Source organism: Acanthaster planci, linkage group LG02 (assembly GCF_054643075.1).
Source record: "Acanthaster planci isolate LZ-2023a linkage group LG02, COTS_SCS, whole genome shotgun sequence".
In the NCBI taxonomy this organism is placed as follows: domain Eukaryota; kingdom Metazoa; phylum Echinodermata; class Asteroidea; order Valvatida; family Acanthasteridae; genus Acanthaster; species Acanthaster planci.
The window spans coordinates 26,341,920-26,368,085 of record NC_141778.1 but is presented as its reverse complement, the minus strand read 5'-3'; the positions used below and the strand labels follow the sequence as shown (position 1 = coordinate 26,368,085).

The 26,166-nt window shown below is 41.1% G+C and overlaps 2 protein-coding genes and 1 pseudogene across 3 annotated transcripts in view; 1 reads left to right on the top strand and 2 right to left on the bottom strand.

Annotated features, from left to right (window-relative positions):
• The window catches only part of LOC110975864 (methyltransferase-like protein 27), a 41,155-nt gene extending 28,775 nt beyond the window's left edge, over nt 1-12,380 (bottom strand). Inside the window, exons 1-2 of the mRNA XM_087133124.1 lie at nt 12,210-12,380; nt 2,438-2,565 (exon numbers count right to left, since the gene is read on the bottom strand). The gene's annotated coding sequence lies outside the window, so the exon portion shown is untranslated. The remainder of the gene's footprint in view (nt 1-2,437; nt 2,566-12,209) is intronic.
• On the top strand, nt 3,992-9,525 carry LOC110975866 (methyltransferase-like protein 27; annotated as a pseudogene). Its single transcript, XR_015428324.1, has 5 exons — nt 3,992-4,240; nt 4,639-4,761; nt 6,949-7,087; nt 8,727-8,819; nt 9,263-9,525. The product of XR_015428324.1 is annotated as a methyltransferase-like protein 27 (transcript).
• A 1,276-nt stretch (nt 12,381-13,656) lies between the features above and the next one.
• Nucleotides 13,657-25,798, bottom strand: LOC110975863 (kynurenine/alpha-aminoadipate aminotransferase, mitochondrial-like). The gene is made up of 13 exons (XM_022228709.2): nt 25,617-25,798; nt 23,375-23,519; nt 22,369-22,468; nt 21,827-21,895; nt 20,693-20,825; nt 20,368-20,442; nt 19,819-19,934; nt 18,924-19,083; nt 18,643-18,725; nt 17,954-18,050; nt 17,448-17,574; nt 16,558-16,766; nt 13,657-14,739 (listed from the first exon to the last, which is right to left on the bottom strand). Exons 2-13 carry the CDS (start codon nt 23,439-23,441, stop codon nt 14,692-14,694), a joined length of 1,284 nt encoding a protein of 427 aa, XP_022084401.2. The 5' UTR covers nt 23,442-23,519; nt 25,617-25,798; the 3' UTR covers nt 13,657-14,691.
• Nucleotides 25,799-26,166: the final 368 nt, after the last annotated feature.

Here is a 26,166-nt window from a genome sequence, read left to right as displayed (position 1 = left end):
TCCCAAAACGCTTCCACGTGATTTATGCGTCCAACCATGGTCCGACTTGGCTTTTATTTTCCGTCCTAAAGCTTACGAAATACCCGACTGTCGGGTGTGCTCTGTGTTTTTTTTTCACGGTGTGGAGGAAAGTTTGCTCAATGAGGTTTCTCCGAGTCCACTTCTCCCCATTGTTCCTGCATTGTATTCCCAAACGGTATTTCCATCTTGTAAAATAGAAACCGATTTTCTGGCAATAGAGGGAGAAATAAATTAATAAAATCCACGTGACGTTTACATTTTTGAGTCAGTTATTTATTTGGTAATTAATTTATCCCAACTGCAAAAGAATTCAGCCTCTTAGGGAAGCTACCACCTTGCGGCACACAGCCTTTCACATTATCTTAGACATTTATAATCGTATCAAACTTTTGGGAAGTTTCAATAAGGAATGCGGTCGATCCGTTTTAACATGCAACGGTGGGGGGTAGGGGCAGGGGAAACCTGCCCCTCCCCCGGAACGGATTTTTGCCCCACTATTCTCCCCTTTGAAGTACAATCGGTATAATGTATGCACTATGAAATAAAACCACAATGTCGGACCGTGACCAAGGCTCTCGGTATTTTTTTCTCCCCCAACACCCTATTGATAAGCTCGAAGAGGCATTCGTTTTTGACAGCCCCCCCCCCCCACCACCACCACACACCAAAACCTGGATACGCCACTGACAGGCAACACAGTGCTTTGAATTTTGTTTCCGCGTAGATATTTCAATATGGATGTTACGTCTTCTCCTTCACAACAAGATGGAGTTATCGCAGGCAAATAACGAGGCTTCCCAAGACAGTGTCTCGCATCACAGTTCTGAAAAATCAAATCCCCTCAGCTGGAAGCCACACCTAAGCATATCATCTTCAGCTATTATTCTAACGTTAGAACCAGTGACTGAAAATTCTAACTTACTTGTGGAATACGGGCGATTCATAACAGTGCGCCTCCAAGAGTTTGCGGCGTGTTGGCCAATTACAACACGCGAAATCTGTCGATCCCTTCCAGACGCGCAATGGGTCGACAGATTTCGTGCACTGTGATCGGTCAACGCGTTGCAAACTCTTGGAGGCGCACCATTGCGAAACGCTCATATTCTTAAAGCCTTTGCGCAGGGAATCTATGGATAAATCAGTGAACCGCATCCTTAATGTGAAAGAACGCGCTTGTTGAGCCATCAAGCCAACGTACGCATGGCGTATTAAATCTGTATAAAAATCACAAGCGAGTCACTAGCTGCGGATGTTCTGCAATACGAGGAGAAATTTCAGGGCAAAACTAACATTTTAGTCCATACGTCTCTGTATATACTGAGTTGTAACACAAAGTGGGACCAGTTTTCGCTTTCCTACTCTCTTCCGAAAAAAGAGAGAAAAAACTTGGCTTCATCTTTTTCAAATTCGCTCGATTGATATTTTTCCAAGTTTGAAAATAAGAGGATGTTTTCCAAGAGGAGCATCGAACGAGCATATTTAAGATGATTCATGCAAGGCGTCTTTTCGTTTGGCTTGAACACATATGCCTTAAATGATTCTCAGGCGCAAAAAAGAAGGGTAAAAAAACCTGCATACGAGTCCGCCTCACGTGGTCCGCCTCACGTGAGCAGAGGTACAGGATGTCGGTCTTCCCATAACCTCCAAAACTCCCTTCTGTACCAGGACAGTTGGTGATTATTAACAAACAAACAAAAAGAAGAATATATAGCTAGCCAAAGATGATATAGATCTGTTCTTGCAAAAGATCCAAAGTTCTAAATCAACAAATTCCAGTCATTTTGAGAAAATCTTTAGGGAAAAGTTCCTTCCTGCTTTAGAAAACGTCCGCCTATAAGTGGAATGATCAAAACCTCATGACTATACCATTAACCGTTTATAGAAACAATACATGTAATACCGTACGCAGGAACTTATCTGCCTCCATTGTAAAACAAGGAAACAATGAGGGCAGTGTCAGTCTTACAGTGGGACGGAAAATATCCCCTAGTATGCTAGTCCAAATCGACCATTGGTATGTGCTGATCGAACGTAACTCCATAAACTTTGGCCTTAATTAGTGGAAGACGAGACGAAAGTGATTAAGAGCAACTATGAGGACGCCAACTAATGACATCGTTAAGAAGACAAAGAGAGAATTAACAAATATGATTGGTCTACCCTTTGTACTACATTGTATATCTCCGTCAATTATAATGTTTAGCTGAAACAGCACCGAGAAGTATCAAACGCTGTCGGCAAAAACGTGTCCCCCTCGAGTGGCCGCTGATTGACACGTTTCATAATCAGGAAGATCATTACGGCATGCATAATGTCCCCCCTCCAAACGGAAACACGAAGCCAAATGACCGAGCTACACATCTAAGCCTAATTTGTACTTTTTCGACGGGGAGCTCAGGGTTTCAGTTTTACATACCATCGTCGATCCCTTTCAACTTGTTCTTGGCAGCTATCCGCTCAGCCTCTCGCAGACTCCTCTCAGAAGCAAATGTGCTTATGTCTGCATCCACGTTGACAAAAGTACATGACTTTTAGGGACTCCATCTGTGTGGAAATAAGAGGGAACAATGTGACTCTAGACTGACGTTGACCGATTACTTTGGAGGGTCAACCTGGGACGGATGAAGGCTACATTTGTTCGGTATCGATATTTAATGGGTCAGATGCGCATGCACGTAAACTAAATCTACAGGTCTGAGTGTGGAGCCCATAGACCTGGCCTGCGAGACGCCGACGATCCACTTTGCGATTTTCGGATTTTCGTTTTTGTTGTGGATAGCACCATCGCACAACAACAGTTTTGACTTTCACTAACTCGCGCAAGCACACTGATGGGGCGCACTATGCATATACACGATCTGTAATCGAGCACTATCGTCTGAATTGGAACCAGGATTAAGGAGGCTGCAGTAGCTCTAAAATATCGAAAACAACGTCTGAAACGTGCCGGGACCCCACGCATGATGTTATTTCCAACAGAAATCTGCCGACGTCGGTTGATCGGCCGATTATTAATGTCAGCCACTTTACCATGTCCGCTAACCGTATCATTTGAGAGATTTTACGCAGCCTCACTAAAAGAACCTCCAAGAGTTATCCACACCCGAAGACTGTTTCTTTCCGTTGTTTTTCTGGGCCTTTCAGTGTATGGTGGAAACAGTGTGTTGGGTTTTGTCCCGTGTGAGGGCCTAGATATCCGGCAAGCTCACTTGTACGGGCGGATTCACCTCATGCTTTCACCACGGAGGAAGGCCTTGTGTTCTTCCTCCATGCTTTAACATTTCCCAGTCACATACTGGTTTATGTAGACCTGCTACGTGTACTTTTCCTCTCTGTCATGTCTGCTGAGGCCACGGTGAAGCAAGAGACGGCATCGACCAGGACAAGTTTGCCGGTGCGTTAGGCAAAAATGTCGAATCGACTCAAGTATTTAGCTCTAGTCGACTCGGGTCACAAATATTTGAGCCCAATACGATCAATTAAAACAAAAGGTCAGTTTGAGGCATTTTCAAATTTACCTCTAGATTACAAGTGTTTTGTTTTTTAAACAAAGAATGGGTGAGAAGGAAAGAATGTGTCTATTTATTTATCAAATATGAACACCAAATCCCTAAGAAAATAACACCAGCAAATACAACCAAGGATGTCGGGACCATGAGTTAGACTTTTGATGTTTCTTCTCCACAACATCATGGGAGCGAAGACGCATTCGCTTTTGCCCCCCCCCCACCACCAAATGCTGAATACGCTACTGGCAGTCTCGGGGTCCACTGCCCGACACCATGGGGAAAAAGCTGGGTTCATCGTATCTAAAGAGAATTTGCATGACATGCGGCCGTCTTTCAGGTCAATCCTATTGATCTGCAAGGACACACATGAGTCGACCTATCATTGTGCACTTCCTTGCATGCGTATAGGCCTATATAGGCCTTTGTATATAAAATTGAGCCAGATCAATTCTTCATAAGGCAAGGTCATCCGAGACCAACGCACACCGGCGATTTATTGGACAAATGAAAGGGAAGGTCCAAGCATCGTTGGTTTCCACCTGAATCCGATATTTCTGCCGCTGATCGTGTAAAGAGACAAAATCATGGCCTCCTGCGGCGTCCCCCAGACACCCTCGACAGTCACCAGCGAGAAAGTGCACAAGACCTTCTGCATAAGTGCTGACGAAAAGCTGGACTTCTACGAGAAATGGGCCGAAAGTTATGACCAGGTCAGTAACGAAGCACACCCCACTCTACTGCCCGACCAGCCCTTCCAAATGAAGCTCACATTGCGCCCATACTTTGAGTTTCTTACTTTCCTATCATGGGCAAATTTCATAGAGCTGCTTACGCACAAACTTTGCTTAAGCGGAAAACAATTTGCTTAATAAACAAAGGTTACCAGCTCAAACTCTATCTTATAGTCATTCTAACCAAAAAAAAAAAAAAAAACACCAGCTAAATACGATCCCAAAACAATATACATAACATGGAGTTTTGGCTGCTTACCTGATATATCATGTAAGGTTTTTTTTTTCGCACTTAAGCAAATTTCATGCTTAAGCAGCTCCATGAAATTGCCCCAGAACACAGCTTATTTTTGGGCACGTTATTTTCTCCTTTTTAGGACGTCCAAAATTCTGGCTACGAGGCGCCTCGACTATGCGCCGAGGCTATTGGTGAAGTTTTGATGGACAAAAGTGTCCCCGTTATCGACTGTGCTGCAGGCACCGGCATCGTGGGTGAAGAGGTATGGGCTGTCTTCTCTTTGACCATCTCACAACTAGACTATTATAGACATTGTTACTGAGGCTGTCCTGACCCGGAGATGGTTGTTACATTGTGCTTTGGCAAACAAGCGAGACGGTGGGAGTGAGGTGCAACCCGTGGAAACTTATCGAACACACCCAATACATGTAATTTCGTTATGTATACACTATAGTGCCATTAATTAGCACATTAACACACACATCTACCAAAGTACATGTATTCCCATTCATAATTTAGACTTGTATCATTCAGAAAAATCCCCCACATTTCGTAAGCAGACTTCGCGGTTTCCCATTCTTTTCCTTAACCGTGTTTACGGGCCACTGTCAAATGACCTCCTTATTTCCTGCTACTCGATACTATGGTGTGATTTCAATGAATAAAACACCAGACTACCGACCAGACGAAAATGGCCAATATTGTCAAAGGTTCGCCCTGCAAAAACGACATGGTCCCAGGCACTATAGTCATTTGCAAAAGTTTAGGACCCTCCATACAAAATGCATTAACCTGGAGGAAAACCAAACTGAAACCAATCAATCATGGCAACTTGTATTTATTTTCAATGTGTAACCTTGTCAGCTTGGTTAAACAGTTATTTGAATACACTTTCACGATTTGAAATGTTAACGGTCTAATGATATTTTGTGTGCCCTCCTATATGATTACGAAGACCGGCTTATTATTATTTTTGTTTTTTACCAATGGTGCCTTTCAGACAAAATATCACACAAGACCCGCCTTCGCAATAAGTTTTATTCCAATGGGTATATAGCACTACACTGATGTTATGCACCACTGTAAAAACAATGTCAAGTAATCACTCAATGAGACAATGTAATGCAGGCCCAGTGACAGAAATACCAATCAAATTCCAGGTGGTCTTAAACTTTTGCAAAAGACTGTACTGGGTTCCGTACGACCGTTTAATGTACTGTAATCGAGCTGTCTCTTTTTACCTCACAAGTCCACATTTTCTTGCTCTTTTAACTACGCCTTTGCTAGCTCACCTGCTCCTGTACTCATTTCTTGCTCTCTTCAGTACTCTTTTACTCAGTTCTTTCTCGTTCGTTCACTTAGCTGGTCATTTGCTCCTTTGCCCCTTTTGTGAGGACGACCCTTCGATTTCGTTGAGATTCACTTCAGAATATGTTTTCGTGTATCGTCCTATGTTAAGGCACTTTCTACTTCTTTTTGTCAATGTCTGTTGTTATCCACAATAAAACAGTTTACCCTATTTCAATGAATAAAAGAAACATTCACAGCTGCACAAACGTATAGTTATATGTTTGTGTAACAAACAGTGTTCATGCCTGTTCATAAACTTAAATAGACACCACAGGTGTACAGAACAAGTCACTTGCAGCGTCGTTAAATTAAATCTGTTGATTTAATTCGTTGATTTAAATCACTGAAAGAAATATCAAAGATAGTTCAAAAATTTAAAAATCACGTGTTCACATAAATGCATACATGTATTTGAAATACGTAAATCACATGCAAATTGGTAATATTAATGCCAATGTCTATTGTGCATGTACAATTTACATGCATGACATAACATTTATTATGATTTGCATAAATGTGAGCATTGATGAATACTTTCCCCAAAGGCTCTCGAACAATTTTACATGTTGTTCAGACTTCAAAAAGCGGCAGCTGAAAAGGCCACTCAACACAAACGTACAAAACTGGCATCTCTGTATGAAATTTGTGCATGATGTGTTGCCGGAAACAAAAGTACAAATGCCAGGGAAAATGGATGACAGACAATATGCAAGAACTGCTGGACCACTCAATAGACTAAAACAGAATCATGTTAAATGACAAACTTAGCTTCTTCTGTGAATTCTATACTGAGGCACGGAGATCCATGATGTGACATGTTTTGAAAAATTCAATACGCATGAAAATCAAGTACCACTATCCTGTTCTGCACACTCACACAGAGACACAAGTAAAAAGATGAATCGATTTAATTTTAAAAATCTAATTTAATTTTGTAAATCAAATCAGAAATTTTAAACAACAAAATCATGATTGCTTTGTTTTTCCTTGTGTCAATTCTTTCACTTCCCTCAATAAGAAACACTAATCACAAGTACTAGGACACGTTGGACATCATTATACAGAGAGATATTCACGCTTTCCTCGCATTCTCTATCAGCTGGCTAAAGTTGGCTTCGTTACAATCGATGCCGTGGACTACTCCCAACGTAGTTTGGACATCAGTGCTTCGAAAGGAGTCTACAAACGGCTTATCTGCAGCAAAATCGACAGCAACAAGATCCAAGACATCGCAGACGGTACGATAAGGTTGACTAATAGAGGGGAGTTCTTATTATTAACAATTGGCATTTAATAATAAAGACAATCATAATTCCCAACAGATCAACACAGAAGGTGATCATAATTTTTATTGTTTACAAGCTGGATAGGTTTTGTCATGCTGCTTATTAAAGCTGATTGGCCTTCAGTGAAGTTTTGAATTAATTTAAAATATCGGTGCTGACCTACATATGCTTCCATGGTTGAGCTCCAACCTATCTTAGCCAACTTATCGTAAAGAATACCTCTTCTTGTTACATTCTTGGCACTGCACTCACTCGGGGACTGGGCCTTTATTAACTGCTGCTCCAAAACTTTGGAACGCCGTTCCCGTACACATTAGAAGGGCTGACAGCTTGGCCACTTTAAGACATTATTGAAAACGTACCTGTTCAAAGCAGGACTTCTATTAATTCCTAAGGGTGTCAGTGTAAAGGGATCACCGGGTGGTCGGAGTGTTAAGAGAGTGTCTACATTGTGTCAGTGTGAAGGGATCACAGGGTGCTCAGGGTGTTAAGAGAGTGTCTACATCGTCTACTTGTCGTAATTCTTTTGTGAGGGGGTCGTTTGTTGATTCTTTGATTTTTGAGTCTTGTTGTCGAGTGTTGAAATACTTTCATATTAACTTTTAAATTTTTACTTTTCGTTTCATTAACGTGTGTTGAATATTATTTCGTTTAATGTTATGATGGAAAGCTTATTATAGAATTATATATTTATATATTTGCGCTATACAAGTCAATAAAGTATTTTATTATTATTATTATTACCCCTGCTCACTGGACTCATGAAACAGTCCAAATACCATCTCAACTCCCCTGAGAGTATGTGGCACGCAGTGCAGTCACTTCGGCAAGAAGCAGCTAAATCGACTACAATAACCACCTCTGCCCTTACGGGCACCAATTACCCCTGGATGGGGAGAAGCAACGAACGCAAATAAAATGTCTTGTCCAAGGGCACACGACCATGATCCAAGGCTGGATTTGAACAGGCAACGTGTGGTTTTACCCGCCAACTACGAATTCAATGCTCTTATAACTGCGAGGCCACCACCCACAGTCTTTGTTCTTTGGGTACGGATGCTTCGGAAGGGACACTTTTGCTTGTGCGTAGACAGAGTCATTGGTCACGAGAAAATTATATTTGGCTCTGCATGTGAATGAATAAAGTATAATTTGAGTATATGCACAATATTTCTGAGTGTCTGATTTACAAGCTGCCGTGACATGTTTTGAAACGCGTCCAACAACAAAACAAATTCGGGTTATGCGTGTGCATGCGCATTTAAAACTTACAAAAATGCACGCCGTCCTCGTCATTCTACGTTCACTGAAATTTTGGCACTAGACAACAGAAAATAATTTCCCTTCCTACGTTCTTCAAGCTACGTTCCACAAGTTCATATTTTGACAAGTCTCATTTTCGTACTACCAGCTTAAGATCTGTGACTTCAATTTTTACAATTCCTCATACATGGAGGAGCTGACTCACTTTAAGTGTGTGCAATTCGACTTGTGCGAAAGTCCACTTGTATCGCCGTAACGTATCTCTAGCTCTAAGCAGTTCTCTTGGAGTCGTCTATTTTTCATACACTTTTGTACTTTCCATTGTCAGGTGCTTATGGTGGTCTCATCTGCGTTGGCGCACTTTTGTTGAACGACATCACTCACGAGGCGTTTCCCGAATGGAACAGAATCGTCAAAAAAGGTATCGTCAAAAAGGGTATTCGTACCTGCCACTGTACAAAATGCCCCAAGCCCCTCCCCCCCAAAAAACACGTTATCTTATGAAGTATATTAATTTCGAGGATCTGGAAACCAGTTTGAAAATTCCCTTTCGTCCCTTGATCACGTAACATAGACACGCAAAAAAACTCTTCCCGATTTGCACATGAGCAATTAAGGTTTTCCTCTCCAACGGACATTTTCACTAATAAATCCATAATCATATCTTATTGAGAGTGAACGGCATCAAAGCTTGCACCGCTGTACATTTTCAACTGGCTGCTCACGGTTTTTTTGCATAATTTACACGCATGCGTGCATAAAAAATAACGAATTTATTGGTGAAAAGGTTCACGTACCTCACTATATGTTAAGGATGTGACCACGCACCTAGTAAGCTGAAATATTCCCTCTTATCAATTGCAGGCGGGTTCATGGTGTTTACTCTAAGCAAGATAGAGTACGACGATGATCTCCCCAATCACAGGGTGATCATTGGGGATGGCATCCAAAAACTCATTGACAACAACATCTGGGAGTTGGTGAACAAGACCACCATACCTTACCACAGTGGATATCTGGCCGACATGTTCACAATTCGCCTCCTTTAAAAAAGCAATTGTAGTTGTAATAAGCTCACATTGTTTTTCTCCCAGCCCGAGGCAGACAAAAAAAACTCGACTGGGTGAAGAGGGGATTCAAAGGTTTACTTCAGTTCAATTTATTCCTGTATAATGGTAAGGCAGGTTCTTTCTGGTTTCTCAAAAAAAAAAAATTACCGGTACTGAAGTTGTAGGGCTTACAATTCCTTGATCTTGTCATTGAAATGTACTCAACAATTGCTGTTGTCTACATGTACAATTCTGCTTCCCATATGTGGTTTCTGAACAGTGCTGTTTCGTTTTCACCGATTTTGCTTTGAAAGTGATTTGTAATGATAGCATTTAGTAGGAGTACAAGTCTTTTAAAAAATGAAACAATTTCAAAAACAAAACAAAATGTCCATGGCAATGTAATGCCAAGTTTAATCAACTGTGTACTATTTGCATTCACGGATGTTCTCACTTTGCTTCTGCAATTTGTGCGTTATAAGTATTTGCTCGCACCTTGCATTGATGTGCGGTTCTGTTACAGACTAACGAAATTATGTTTCAAGCCAAACTTAAATTTTAAATGTGAGAAGGATTTGATGACACCATGCAACGTCTGCCTTCATTGAAGTCAATTCCTCGAAGGATAACCTAAATATTACTAACGAGCAGTATTTTGACAGTTTTAACCATGAGGGCGAAAATGTGACATTTCGAATCACAAAATTGTCCTTGTCAAGTTGCTGGTTTGGATAGCTCTGCCGCCTCGTGATCGTGGTTTCCATCACACTTGTCTTAAAAAGAAAGAAAAAGAAAAATAGTTGATCTCTGCTACTGAATCAAGTGTACAGGTTCTTACATGCAGTGTCCCTCGGGAATTTGTTCTCACACCTGTCGTATCTATTTACATAAATAACAATTTAGCCATTCGCGCTGGTGGAGGACCATGGTTGATTGGTTGGTGTGTTCATATAGCGCATGCGTTCGCCCTTTATGCCGTTAACAGAAAAGGGCACTAGTAGAAACTATAGAGGGCGCAAGGTCATACCAGTGTCGCAAAAATAATTAGGTAATAACTCTGTCGGTAAAAGCTGGATAACTGTAGGTGCAGGCATGTATGTATTTTTCTATTTCAAAATATCAGTGTATGCTGACAAATGCTACTCTCATGGTATCACAGAACAAAACCAAACAAAGGTTGACCAAAAATTTGAAATTTATATGACTAGTTGGCTCATAGACTTTAGTGAATGATTCAACTCGAGTCTGACTTAGTCGCAATTTCTGGCAACTGAACAGGTAAATGGTCACTACTAGACTCAAGTCCAGCATGCAAATGAATTGACTGGTCTGGAAGACTGGACTTGAATGAAAGCTAATAAGACTTGATAAAAAAATAGCTTTGCACGAAATATTTGCAATGACTTTACAGTGCTGGTTTATCAGATTCGTGTCATATTGCAAATACTGTATCCTATATGCATAAGAGCAAGTGTCGACGTCTTTCCTTGTCAACGTCTGTTGTCTTTTTTTTATGGTACAACAAACATCATGTCATGAACTCCAACCTTGTGGCTCTGTAGCATGTAATTCTAACTCGGAACCAGACTCCAAATGCATTTCTCAATGCATGGTTTCAATTATCTTGGCAATAAGCATTTTGCAAGTTAAATTCGAATAAACTCTTTACATTCACGTTAACAATTTGAATTCTCCAGACTAAAACCACCATTGCAATACCTTGTGATTTGGCCAAGTTTTTGCTTTGTTACATAAGAAACTCCTTACAAAAATACACTGTTCTCAATGGATAAGAAGGATACAAAGGAACAGCCCATTCCAGGGATGATGGTCGCTTAATGCAAAAGCTTGCCCCCAAAATGATACACTGTAGCTGGGGAATTCATATCATATGTGCAATCAGATACCTCAGTGTACATGTATCAGACTTCATTCAAATTTAGCTCACAGACGGCTTATTACTTTTTAGATGAGGCTCTTGGTGTAACGGCAGCTTTACGTTTATGGTCACACAGGACCCAACTTGCAGACCAGCTACTGGGTTGATTTTCCTCAAACTAGGCTGAATGAGCTAGGTCTGTCTGTGTACACATGAATTTTCAATGAACTTTACTTTCTACATTGGATGGTAACCACTGGCACCCTTTTTAGTTTTGCGAGGAATTTGTTTTGTATTCAATTATTTGTGACTCGAGTTGACTTGAGCTAGATACTTGTCTCAACTTGACTACACAATTTGACTCAACTTCTTTACCCTGAAGATTCGACTCAGCTCAACTGCACACGGTAATTTGACTTCTCTATTTGAAGACTAGACTCACACTAGCCTACATGATTTTAACCTAGTGACTAGAGTCACTAGGTAAATGACTCAACTTGAATCACAAAATTTAGTGACACATTACAACTAGCATGACTGGGCCTAGTCTGTGACATGAATATCATCTTCGCACCGTGGAAATTCTGAAAGACAAGTAATTTGTTCAGTCAAAAGAGGAGACTGGAATCTTGTGTAGACTGGAATTATTTTTCAGTAGCGGTACTGTAGGCCTAACTATGGTAACCGGGTACATGTAGGCTTATGAGGTAACGTTCCGGTAAGACCAGGTTGGACGTTATCTTCATTTCATTACGACTGAGTAGTACGGTCAGGGAGTCCACCTTGGCTAGGTGAGACCCAGCAAAACTCAGTCACTAGTTTGGGCCTATACATTAACTTCCGAGTGACAAAATACTAGTCACGTTATTTCCTAAAAACTTACCTAACACTCGGGAAACAGTCCAATGGATGTGGTGACTTTTCTCATAGCTGAATGTCTGAAATATCCAGTGTTCTTTCAACTGTCACGATCGATTCTTGGAAGTTGTACTCTCCATGTGCTGTTAACTGTGTTCTAAAACTACATGTAACTATGGGGGAAACTCAAAATGGCTGCCTAAATTCCGTTTTCTTACGCTATACCCCATTGGTCAAAAGTTTCTAGCGATTTTTTTTTATTTAAGACTAAAGATTATAAGAACACAAACTTACCCTTTCCTTATTTCTTCCAAATTTGTGGCCTTTGGTTAAGCTTGCAAGGGAAAATTGCTTGTAATCGCTTGATTATATTCCCAAATCACCAACCACGATTTTTTTACGATTTGGTCCTACCCTGTTGTCCACGGTGCAGAGCTGTTAGGTTGAATAAATTTAGCATCACTGGATGCTGGCAATTACATAATTACACTACAAATTCATGTATACTTGTAAATTCCGCAACCACTCTTCTCACAGGACGGTGAATAAAGGATATCCATTATTTAAAACGCGAAAATAATCCTGGCGCCAACGCCATTTAGAGACACTTTGTTTCAGAATATTGTCGAAGTTAAATATCACTCCGCAGCAAATGAGGGCGTTCAGAGGTGATTCCCAAGATTTAGTAACTTTCCGAGACTCTTCTGTCGCAAACGACCGAATTGATACATACACACAAAAGTTACGCGATCTGAAAAGTTGTAGTGAAATTACAATTACAACGTTGGCACTATATGGAGGTCAGTGGATGAAGTTCGCTGTGATCCGACACGACAAAGGTCACATGCAAATCAGCGGTAGCGATTTCTTACGTCATATGAAGGTTGGGGAATTCCCTGAGCACGCGTCTGCATATTTTACTTGTCCGGTCCACGAGTCGGGGGGGGCAGTGGTTAGTTATTCGTTAAGGGTGTATACAGAGAGCGGTACAAAAACGTTACATCTGTTTCTTGCTCCATGGTCAGATAAAGTATCAAAAGACAAAATAAACTCCTTTTGCAGATTAATTAAGGCTAACTAAGTGGTTTAGATAATCGCTTTGTGAGCCAAACTTAAGTGGTTCGTATCCTGCTAAGACTGCACTTGTAATTCAAAATCTACTTTTTTCCAAGTGTCAGCATGATGTTGGAGTTTGTGTGTGTTTGGAATTGTGCAGTCTCCACAAACAAACTGAGGATAATTAAGGCTTGCTTGAGCGAATTGTGATGCAGGAACAAAAATCACAGACCTGCTATGGCTCACCGCCCTTAAACGGCACTGTGAAGGGAAAATGCATGATGTAAGTTGTCAAGCACTCACTGGATAGAGTTCATTTGAATTATAAACACAGGTCAACATTTCCACATGCACAAGACACCTGCACTGCATCATGCATGTGCATAGATGTGACACAGACAGCTTGTAACCCATGACCCTTTTTTTCAGCACACAAGCAGTGTGTTCAAAAATATTATTTTAAATGAGGGAACTGTAAATCAATGCATAAAAGATTTAAAAAGTATTACAAAGTATACAGACTGATAATAAAATAACAACCAACCTGTAGTACATGCACAAATACCGACTCTTATATGTTACATGTTGTACCTTCCTTTATAAATGACCTTGGAACTTGCCAAACCATACAGATGGGGCATGTTTCTCCTCTTGTACCCTGTCTATTTACCTTTGTTTATATTGCTTAAACTCTACATTGGGCTGTATTTGGGCCTTATCTATGTAAGCTGCACAGCAAACAGGCATGGTGCCCACAACGGACAAAATCTCCCATTAGGTCTTTGCACAATGTGCCTTAACTGTGTAGGATGTCTGTTTTACCAAATACAGGAACTCCGACCAAAAACTGCAAACTTATGTACATATAATTCTGAGATGTATTCAGTATCCACCCATAAAAGTATACTAACTCTTTATTCAGGAATATTAACACAATGGCCAATAAGTATTTATAAATTAATCTCTAAATAAAATTTTAAAGGCCGACAAGTTTCAGGGAAACATTTCAGTTAGACTTAGAGCACTCTCAGTTTTGAATCCATAAAAAAACTGTTAAGGAATTGATGCTTGCAAATTTTCACACAATTTTTGATTGAACGAAGTTATGCTACATGGTAATTAACTGGTGGAGTGTGATACTTTTACTTCAAAATGTTGAATTTTCAGTGTTATTAAAATACAGGGTAGTTTTGGAGAAGGGCAGTAATAAGAAATAAGAATACTGTTTGGCAATATTCACAAATGATGTCAACATTCTCCTGTGATGCTTTTTAGCATAAGGTTAGAGTCTTCAACAGTTTTCTTCACTTGTCTACATGTAAACAACATAGGTACATGTTAATATGGCTGGGAAGTAATGTCACTGGCTACGGCTACTAGATACACCGTGCCTGAAAAACTGGAGCCATAGCCGCAAAAAAAGATGATTTGGGCACAGTTTCTAACCCCTTTCACTCGGCCATCTCCTCCTTGACTAGGGCTGCCAACCTCTGCATACCCTGGAGAATAAATATACACACCAAAGCACAAATCAGTGCACAAGCATCTACCATGGAGAACTACAACACTACCCTACAACCCCAACCCCCCCATCCCCAGTGCACACACACCCACTCTCGCAAAACTACATGTATTCAACAAACATGGGCAGTGTTAAAGGGTAACAACTGGGCGACATTCCTCTCCGCTCTGAGCAGAAACAAAAGAGGGCTTATTTTTAGATGAAATGGACAGTATGTGTACTTTGGGACGACCTAAGGGCACAGGCATGCAAGTTTATGCGCCTTTGACTCAGAACATGCCGAGTACGCACAACAAATTTATTCTGGAGTGTATGGTCTTTGCTAGACTTGACTCAAGTCGGGATCTCTGTGATGTGTTCGTTTATGCCTTTGATACATATCAAGACCACATGCTGTTACTTGCTTCACGCCCTCTTGTGTCCACTTATTACTATAAGTTCAGTTCAGAAATCCCGACTTGACAAATCTGACAACCGTTTGTACACAGCGAATGGGCTCATCCACCAAAATTGGTAGCAGCCAATCATATTGCCGGACTTGTTTTTACGTCGTTCATACCAGCATCATAATGAACGAGTCTACAAGTCTGACTACTCTGATTGGTGGAAATTCCGTATACATTATGCAAGATCATGTCGTTCATATGCAATTATGAATAACTATGTATCACCGACAGGGGGTTCGATTGGCTTATCCATCAAGTCGGACTTACTGACTGGTGACGTATGACACATGTTGTATAATAAAGGCTATCAAATAAGGGCGCCTTATAAGGGTTATGCAAGCTGCCGGGCCAAGCGCGCCGACCATGTAGTGCGTACTGGCTCAAGAGATGGCTGACTGGGGAAGAGCAGCGTAAGTCCAACTTGATTTATGTCTAGGTATTTGCGTGCATGCCGAACGCTATAAAGAACCCGGTTGGAAAACTTTGTATAAGTCTGTCTTTCTCTCTTTCGCGGTGAGAGTGCACTTCAACTCAGGACAGATTGTGTTGACAGATAGTATCGTGATCTGTCAGTGGATAAAAGCCTTTTGAAACACAAGAACCAAAAACTGTGCTTTTTCTCAATAAATTTCTGTCTTCAAGCATGACAAAACTTGTGTTTTTTGTCCCCATTGAGAACACACAAGAGCTACTGTTTGTCATGTAAGTGTTTCATATGCAGTTCATTGTTGGAGAAATTGGATATTCATATGTAATGGTTGTCATATTTTATTTGTATTGAACAATAAATTCAGTAGCTTTTTTACCAGTTGTCTTAATGAATATGATATCAATTTGATTTTTCTCTTGGGGGGGGGAATAATAATTGCATTGACTTAAGAGGATTCTGCTTTTCATGTACCTTTCTTTGGCACCACATGTCAAGAAAAGCTAGTATTTTATAAAGAAGATCAACTGTGAAGTGTGGCAATGACCTCTTTGGGACAAATCATGATGAACAACTTTGCAGATCACTTCGGTATTTTTGTGATCCCATCATAACCATTTTGCACAACAAAAATAGGTCCATAAAATTATAAAATAAATTACAATGCACACTGTTTTTGAGGAATTTGTCCCTGGAAATTCTCTAGGTCGAAAATTCCAGTTGGGGTTGCTGGCATGTGAAGAGGTTTCTTCCCTCGATCGGAGCCAAAAAGCACAGGTTGGTCAGAAATGAGTACCATTGAATTAATTAACTAGAGACGTCCTATTGCAAGAAGCTCGGAGAGTGGATTTTTTAAAAGCACTGATAATTTATAAATTGTTTTTCATGTAATGTAGATGTTATTGGCTTATGAAAACAGTACCTGGTCCATTTGTTCCGGTGTACACAGCGAGTAAGCGGCACGTAGATGTGACGAGATCCTGTCACTCTCGGGGTAGAAGACACTACCGGGCACGAAGAGGACACCCTTGTGTCGCGCCTTCTTCATGATCAGGTCGGTCGTGTCGCGGATCCCCAGGAGCTTCAGCCAGAGGAACATACCACCACGGGGCTTGTGCCACTCAGCTAGGCCTGGGGACACAAAGGCAGGGGAACAAGCAATGCTAAAACAAGACATTTTACTCCAATTAAATTAGTCCAATCTGTTCCAGTCATGTCAAGTTCAAGTCGAGTCAAGCAACAAGCCAATTTTTCCAAGCCAAGTTAAGTCATGAGTCCTGACTCTCATGTTTGTTTAAAAGTGTAGCTTTAGCCATAATTAATAACCAGGGTACATGTCAATTTTTTTCGCGAGTCAAGAAAGAAAGCCTTAAATTCCAAATTCATAAAGATAATTTCATGAAAGTGTTCCTAATAAAAGTCATGCAGTTCAGATGATACCGTGAAAAACAGATCAAATTTGACAGAAGAGATTTCTGCAGAAATCTGCCAAGTTAACGCCTACATGGATTTGCAGAGATATTGCATTTGAATTGTATTTAGCGCCGACAACAAAATTGCCTTAATGACGCCTGACCTCTCAAAAGCATGATCTTTAGTTTACTAGAATTAGCAAAAAAAATTGAATTTGGAGAAAAGTCAAAGTCGGTAAGGCCTGGACAGTTTATTGATATACATGTAGATTACCAAGATGGCTCTCTAAAATATGAAAAAATTCTGAAAACCTTTCCTGATGGACATAATGGTAAGCATGTGTTTAACTGATGGCTTGAACTTGTGGTGATTTCATGGCAGGAATGCCAAGTTGCTCACCTCTTAACCACCTGTCTGCTGACTCCATGATCATGTCTCGCCGTTCCTCATAAAACGCAGCCACTTTGTCGGTGTGGTTCAGAAAGCCCTCCATGCCCCACTGTTCTAGCAGCTTGAAAATCAGCATCTGTGGGGGGGGGAAGGTGGACAAATACAATTAGGGGAAGTCAGCAACCAGGAGGTAGTGTCTGATTCAGGTATTTAATGGTTATGGCTGCAGCTTTGCCACGAGAGCGCTAGGGTAAAAAGCAGTAGCCACAGAACAACAGTGATACTGACAGGGTCTGAATTGGGTTATTCCTGTATGTGTGACCAACAGACACTGAAAAACAGAGCGAGAGCTTGTCTTTTCAAGTGAACTGGGAGACGCAACGCCTAATAACCTGGCACCTGACCAAGGGCTAGCTTGTGGATCAATCCTTGTGGCCTGATGAACCAGAGAAACATGACCAAAGACTATCTGCATCATGGAAACGTTAACAGACAACATGGCGTAGTAAGCTGACCTGTGCCATGCCCCCTGTATGCAGCACCGACGCCTGCATGTGCATGTTGACTCGCTGCAGAAGGTACTTGGGCCCCGTCAAGAACCCAACACGCATTCTACGATAAATAGAAAGAATTTCAAGAAAATTTCTGGCAAAGTGGATTTTGTGAAGAGAGGGTGCCAACAAATGAACAACAAACACAGAGAATCCAAGTAACTATTGACTGGGTTTTTCAATATAAATTTCCATCTGGATGAACACTGGGTAAGTTTAATAAGGTCGTTTAAAAGAACTAGAAAGATGGAAAGAAGGAGAATCCATGAGTCAAAATAAAAACCAAATGGCATGGATTGCTATACTATTTCTGGTTAATTTAGTTTGGTTCAATGTTGTATTGCGCCATGAGCATCACTTCTTGGTGGATACTGGCGTGTTATAAATTTTCTGTATTCTTATTATCGTGTGGTAGTGGAGTCCATCAAAAGTTCTCACAAAAACTCGTCACAAATCCATGACAAGTCTCATCTACCCTTGAGCCAACTCACAATCAATAGCGTAGCTTTAGGTTTTGATTCTATTTCACTTAAGTTTCTGTACTCGTGGAAAACATCCAATTTTGAGCAGAACTGTGATGGAGTCGATGGCAACACTGACCAAATGTAAGTTCCAGTCAAATCGTGACAAAATCAGATGACATGGTTCCTCACCCTGCTGATAGTATCTTGGAGAATGAATCAAACCTGAGGACACGCCCATCAACGTCCATTGAGAGAAAACTCGGCACCTTAGGCTGTGGTCAGGGAGCAAACAATAGCGTCAACTACCATGCATTAACACGTCACTTACACTTCTGTCCGTTATATTAACGATTACACATACACTAAAAAAATTGTTATTGCATTTAATTCAATCACGACAGGTCAACTGCTTAAAATATACCAAGGTGATTGGAGCAACTGGACATCAAAGTATGATACTCAGCCCTCACCTTATTGAATTGAATAAAGTAATAGGGATCATCTTCCATGATGATCATGTTGTATTTCTGTGCTATGCTGTAGATGTCTTTCTTCCTCTCTAATGTCAAGCCTGCCCCTGAAGGATTGTCACCGTTGGGCACCACACAAAGAACCCTTGGGATGTCAGAGCTGGGAACAGACAGACAACCAACACATCAGGGGCCCACTTAGCAGAGGTGCTCAGCATAGAAATTGTCCCAATCACTTGGCTGTGGCTTGAAATTACTGATGACTCTATGGAAACTGGCTGCAGCAACTACCATAGACTTGTGCGTAGTTTTAAGCTGTAGCCCTGTAATTTGGCCAAAGCCTGTTCAATGAGCAAAAACAGGTTAACATCCAATCCTTAACACGTTAAAGCCAGGTCATGCATGAAACAAGTCCAATACTCGTCACTTTTACAGTGCTACAACAATGGAGTGTGACTGAGGTATTATAATCCCACAAAAGTCAAGCAGCCAGACTACTGTGTGACTAATCTTTTGTAAAGTTGGTTATCTACCCGTCTAGTTTTGGGCACCAAACTGAATTCACACGACTTTTACTCTCAAGTGCAAAATAAGAGTCCCTTTGAAATTGAACGGAGACCTCAAACTTGCCTGGTGCGATAGTGGGGTCCTTGTCAATACCTTGTGAAGTTTTACGAAAATTTCGGTTAGCTGCACCATAATTACACTGGTCCAAATTTTCTATAGCAGCCAATGCACTCAGGGTTCCACTCTGCTTTGGAATGTGACAGGAAGATGGCGTACAATTTTTATAGTGCTTTACGGAATTAACTGTAGTAGTTAGAACAAGCCGGAGAGCCAGGGGCCAGAAGAAATGAGTTTAAGGCAGGATCTGTCAAACTCACGACGTGGCTACCTTTCACTCTGGCCTTCCTCTGGGTCCCACTGCGACATGACTTCCCGGATTCGGTCTGGTACCATGCCATCCCCATCCACTTTTATGGTCAGGAACTCAACCCCCAGTGGCCGCAGCTGTGGAGAGTTTTACAAGATGGAGTGGGCAGGAGGGATGAAGACCGGAAAAGGGGACAATTCAAACAAAAACGACCACTGAAGACTGATACTATGAATATGAATACTGCAGAGTTCACAGAACAGAGCATGACCTGCACAATAGGGTTTCATTAAATATTATCTCTAACCCCCCCCCAAGGGTTGCTGGCCCTAACCTTCCCCATTCACACAAAGTTAAACACCCATATGGGATTTTGTGCACATAGGCTGTTGGACTTTGTTCTTCTGAGGTATGCCAAACCCAATGCAAAAGCCAGCTGTTATGGGCCTACCAGACCTATCCCCACAGAATTAAACACTTTACTACTGTTTAATTCTGTGTGGTTGGGGAAGATTAGGGCTAACGTCGCAAATATGGTGAAATTGGAATACAGGAAACAGACTGACTTACAATGGCCACTGTTCCCGGATACAGAGGGCTGGATGTCAGCACGTTGTCGCCTTTTGCCAACAACATTTCACAAGACTGTATAGATAAAGCAGGCAGACAGAGGTGAACATGCAAGCTCTTTCTCAGAAACATGAAATGACCTCAAATGGGTAGAGACTCTAAAGTCTGACAAGAGTTTCCCCCATGCAAAAACAATCTGGCCAAAAGTATTCACACACTTTTTTCCCCTCAACTTCCAAAGTGGACCTTTTGTGAAGTGCCTGTGGAAGGCTCCCAAACTAATGAACTTTTCCAACAACAATTCTGGGGTGACTGTTCTTCTCACCGTGCTGAGGGCATGCTGGCTGCCCGTCGAGACAATAAGGTCCATTTGACTGTCTTCGTTGGAACTGTCTAACGTTGGGGGGTTGTGTATCTTCATTTGCATGTCGATGAGCCAATCTCGCAACTCCGGTAATCTTGGGGCAAAAAACAGGGCAATATCCTTGAAGCTGAGCTGCCGATGAATTTGAACCCACCACTTTCTTGACCATATTTGATACCTTTAAGCTCACACCCAGAGCTCTGCCAATTTCATCCACAAAATGCATACATGTACTAGTAACAAATCCTTCATTATCCCCAACCTTTGAAAACCCTTAAAAATCTATCAAAAACCCAGTAATCTACAAAAAAAGGAATGTGACTCTAAAAATTCTGATGCTACAGCCAAATTCTTTATACCCGTCATTTTCTCTTCCATATTCCCAACCTGCAAGCAGTGACTGACCCATTTGATGTTTGTGTAGTACAGAGTCAGGGTAAATTCTTAATCAACCATTACCCTACGGAACCCCTCAAAGTCCACCAACAGATTCTAAATAAAGCAATTTACAGGATAAAGGCAGGTACATGTACTGCTCAGCTGCTTTAACGAGACAAACACAGAAGCCTTTTGGCCTGTTTTGTCCTTTCAATGATCCCCTGCCGACAGGAAAGACAGTAGTGAACGTATACATGTAAGCTTTACAAAGCTTCCCAGCAAGAAATTGTGACATTACATGTATACCACTTGAAAGGTCTACGTGTTTAAAAATAGAATACTGTTATTGTTCAATTTCAGAAGCAACAACTGTATCAATGGGTGGTTTGGTTTGGCGTTTCAAAAAGGCACGGTAGTTTGACAACAAAGCACCAATTGTTACACCCCTCGAAATACGATCAGCGTGTGAACTGGACCATGGTACCCAGACAGGGTCGATCTCATGGGGGTACACATTGGTGTATTATTTGAGCAAGCATCCTGTCTGAATGCTGAACTTGGAGTGATTCTGTTTGCTCAGCCAAAATGGAGCCCACAGTATTGATGCATCTTGACGGCATCGCAGAGTGTATATACATGTACGTTCCACTGCCATCATCTGGTCCTGAAGTTCAGACTTGTACCTACTCAGCAAAAGGAGCTTCTCTAGACACTCACCCTGGCGTGGCTGTATACTGCAGAGCTTTCTTCATCTCAGAGGCATTCAGATGCATGTTAGTTCTATCCCTAAAACGAGAAACACATTGGAAATACATGTACATGTAGGTCCAAGCTACGCTCTCCTTCTCTTCAAAATACATGTAGCAACATCTACGATTTCCTCAAGCGTAAACGAGATGGAACATTTTTTTAAAAATACTTACTATCTTTCTGACAAGGAAATCTTTTGCTATCGAAACATTTTTGCTTGGAAATTAAGCTGGCTCACTGGGCTCTATCTAAACCTATCAGAGCAGCTCTGGCAGATTAACTCATGAGAATGCTTTCTCTGGGGATAAAAAATGGTCTTTGTTCAATTTTCAATCCTTGAAATCTATGTGACCATTCAAAATCTGTTGAAAGTGCACAGAATGACCCTTCAGGATCTTGCGTTTTGGAAGACATAGAGAGATTAGAAGCATTAAAATGAGCACCAGTTCTGACATACACGTACTGTAGTGTCAGTGGGGAATTCTGTCCCACTTTGAGAACCGACTTACATTAACTGGAAGGTGGCCTCTCGGAACGGGAATTGCTCAACGTTGGGCAGGCCGGTTGCCATGGAGATGGTGCCTGGTGGGCTTTGCTGGAGGATCTCAGCTAAAAAAAAACGAATCCACAGATTGGTTGAATGTGAATACACTAGACAATGCATCCATTCCCATTGGTCAGGATAAGTTAACCCTAACCCTGCCGGATGCAGCACGGTGCAGCTGGTGTAAAAGACTGATGCACTTTGTTGCACTCAACAGAGGACGAAAAAAATGACCTAGAGCTAGCCCCATTGAAAATTGCCACTGTTGGGTTTTCTGGTGGCTGGCAACCGAAGCCATTTGGCCTTAGGATAGTCAAATTTTTGGATCTTTTTACACTGGGCATGCAGGCAAGCCACTTTGAAAAATGATGCAGGCTGATGTGCCTGACAGGGTTTAAAACCAAAATGGAGCGAGAACAACAAATTTTCATCTGAATGTGTACAAATCAAATGTCCCTTTGTTATTTATCGCAACCTACAGCCACACAATTTTCATTATGGTTTGAAGGGTTAATCAACTGACGTCTTGAAGACATTTTGAAAGCAACTGAACAAAGTGTAGACTATTTTCACAAAATGACCAACTTCAGATGCAGGGTGCTGCTCAATCTTTGAAAGGAATTAAGTGATCATTCAAGGATTATGGATTGAAAGAGGTGCTCCCCATACTAGCTGGGGGCTCTAAGATATCTTGGTCTACTAATAAAGGATGCCGAAATCCTGGCCAAGGTCCAGAATGGATGGCTACCCTTTTGTTAGCCTTGTCAGCTCTATACCTCATTGTCATAAGATGTACTTATTACCAAAATAATTGCCCACTTGCAAAACATGGAAGTGTCTATATATCCACAAAGTTTCAATACAATTTGTCATTGGTCAGCTACATTTAAACGGGAAATCCCCTGAAGTAACAGAAATACATGTACATGTACGTACCTCCACCAACAAAAAAAATCAAGCTAACAACTTACTGAGTCCTCTCAGAGGAGATGGGCGCCTGGCCCTACTGACAGCATTGAGGAACCGGGCGTAATTCATTTTAGGAACAGAACGTCTCACTGGTTACTCAGCAGTTTTCCTGAATAGCCGACACTGATACGTTTCTCACACGCAGTTCTGCAGCAAAAGAGAGACACGGCTGATCCAGGGGACTTGGACACTTTATCTTTGTCATTGTAAATTCGTACTGACGAGATGGAAATAGACCTAGCCAAAATCACCCAATGATACGGATCATGAAAAAGAAAAGTGAAACATCCTGGAATTTGGTTTCAAGTGGGGAGTAGAGCAGTAGTTTATTAGCACCAGCTTTCATAAAAAAGTACATTTACATGTAATTTGTGACCAGATGCTGGCAAAACACACACTTTAGTTTTTTATTTCTCAAAATAAAGGTGTAGGGTAGCCTAACTGGGGTAAGTGAAACACTCAAGCAAAAATCTAACTGTTGTGACAAACTGGTAAAAGTGTTTGATGAAATGAAGTTCACTTCAATAACTTTACATGTGTGAATTTTGGAACATCTTGGGTATTACTGAATTAATTTGCACATCAAGAGAGACACACAGGCCAAACTACCCCATCTTTTGTCCCACCAACCCAGCCACTAAGTGGGACAGCCATATGGGATGAGTTGAACACACACAGAAGCGTGTAAAACACTCAAGAATATCAGTTTATAAATGTTCATTTCAATCACAAGAACGGTAACTATACTTCTCCATTTCTAACAAACATGATTTACATGAAGGCCTACATGTGCATGTACTTGTGACAGATAATAATTAGAATTCAAACCAAGAAAGCAGTCATGTACATGAGTTTGGAGATTATCAATTTTTGCTGAGAAATGCGTCAAATTTTGAATCACAAAAGGTTAGGATTGATAGTGACTTTCTGGAGAAAAATTCATAAAATGATGGCTTCACATGTAAGTGATGGACACTGTTTTAGTCACCATTGTTATTTCTTGAAAATGTTTCCTCTAGTACACGTCTGGGAAGTGCAATTAATCAGCAACAGAAAACAAAAGTCAAGTGTCCCACTAACCAAAATATGTCACTCCAAGGTGCCACTAAATATTACCTCAACTTACTCATGGTTGCAATCCCAGCCAGTACTATTTGTATGTACATGTACCAAGCCAGCACAGACACAACTAAACAAAATCAACATACACACGTACATGTAGGCCCATCGCTAAATACAGTTTACTGGGAAAGAGCACCTACAGCCATCACAAGTTTGATACCTGGTACACAAACCCAAAGAGAGTAACCTGCAAAGTGCAGAGTATTTCACAAGTAAAAGCTTCAATATTTTCCTGGTTAAATTTGACTTTTCATGATATTATCACGCTGCTGATAAGTCATAAACCATGGAGGAATATGAAATGTAGTTTTTATTCCTCCTTAGGTATTGTAGGCCTAGGGAAAAATTAGTGATGTCCACAAACATTAACAAAAGCCACACAACTTTAACAAGCCTTGGGCCCTCTAACTGAGGCATTAGAACTCTTTTTTTGAATTTTGGACTTATTGATCCATGGAGGACTTCCTTCATGACTGGTCATACTAAGAAGTTTTGACGCCCCAGTTATCATGGTTATAAATGATATTTACACCATTGAACGTATATCCACGGGTCACCATGATTCGCACACTTAGTACTTTGACCAAAATTTGTTCTTAAATAAACTGAATTTTTATGGTTTCATTCTCACTAGCTGAGTTTGAGCAAAATACCGGCACTACATGGATTAATGAAGAACATTGGGTGTCACCGAAGCCGCAGGAACAACGTCGTCTGCAAACAAGCCAGATCGGCTGTAGTAAATTTTAGGTCACTATAATTCGCACACGTACATGTACGTTGCAAATGTCATTTTATGGGGAAATGCCCTACAACATCAACCATACAGTTATTGAGCATAATGTCAAAGTCATCTACAGTACCTAGGGAATCCAAAAGTTAAAATGTACATGATGTACTGATGTACATGTAGGTCGAGGTCTAGCCCAGGTGGACTCCCTGACCGTACTACGTCAGTCGTAATGAAATAAAGACAACGTCCAACCTGGGATGATGTAGGTCTCCCTTCTGTTATTAGAACAGGGCCCCCAATTCACAATCCCCAGTTGACGATATTAAAAATGGAAAGTTTTGCAAAACATGAATTCACTAACCTTGCTTAGGCCTACTTTATTTACTTACATGATGTTCACTGCAAGCACAGAACAAGGAACTGCAAGAATTAGTTCAAGGTTCCACTCCACTCAGTCATCCCATTCGGCATCGGTTAATGGTTAAAGTTCAAGGAAAGGCCTCACCATCGGCAAATTTGTACTTTCTATGAGTGCTGTGCGTTGGTAAACACCACGAACATGTCGTGCATTTTGGCGCCCTCTAGCTCTGCTACTTGATAAATTCATTCGCTGAGCCGGTGGGGGCTGGGCCATTGTCATTGTCGCCGTATGGTTCGTGCTTCCTCAACAAATAATTCTGTTCGCTGTTTTTTCTTTTTACTGTTCAACTAACCCCATTTAAGCATCATCTGTCATAGTAAACTTATGTTGTTGTAAACTTTTCACAGTCAACATTTTCACGAGCATATATATATCCGAATATACAAATGGTAATCTCGAATTTGAAAGATGATCCCACCCTGTTCTGGGTATAATTATTGTCCGGTTCGCGCACACATGAAAATGGGGGGGGCTCTAATTATTTCTCTACGTTCATCATACCCGTGGTACGCGCAACT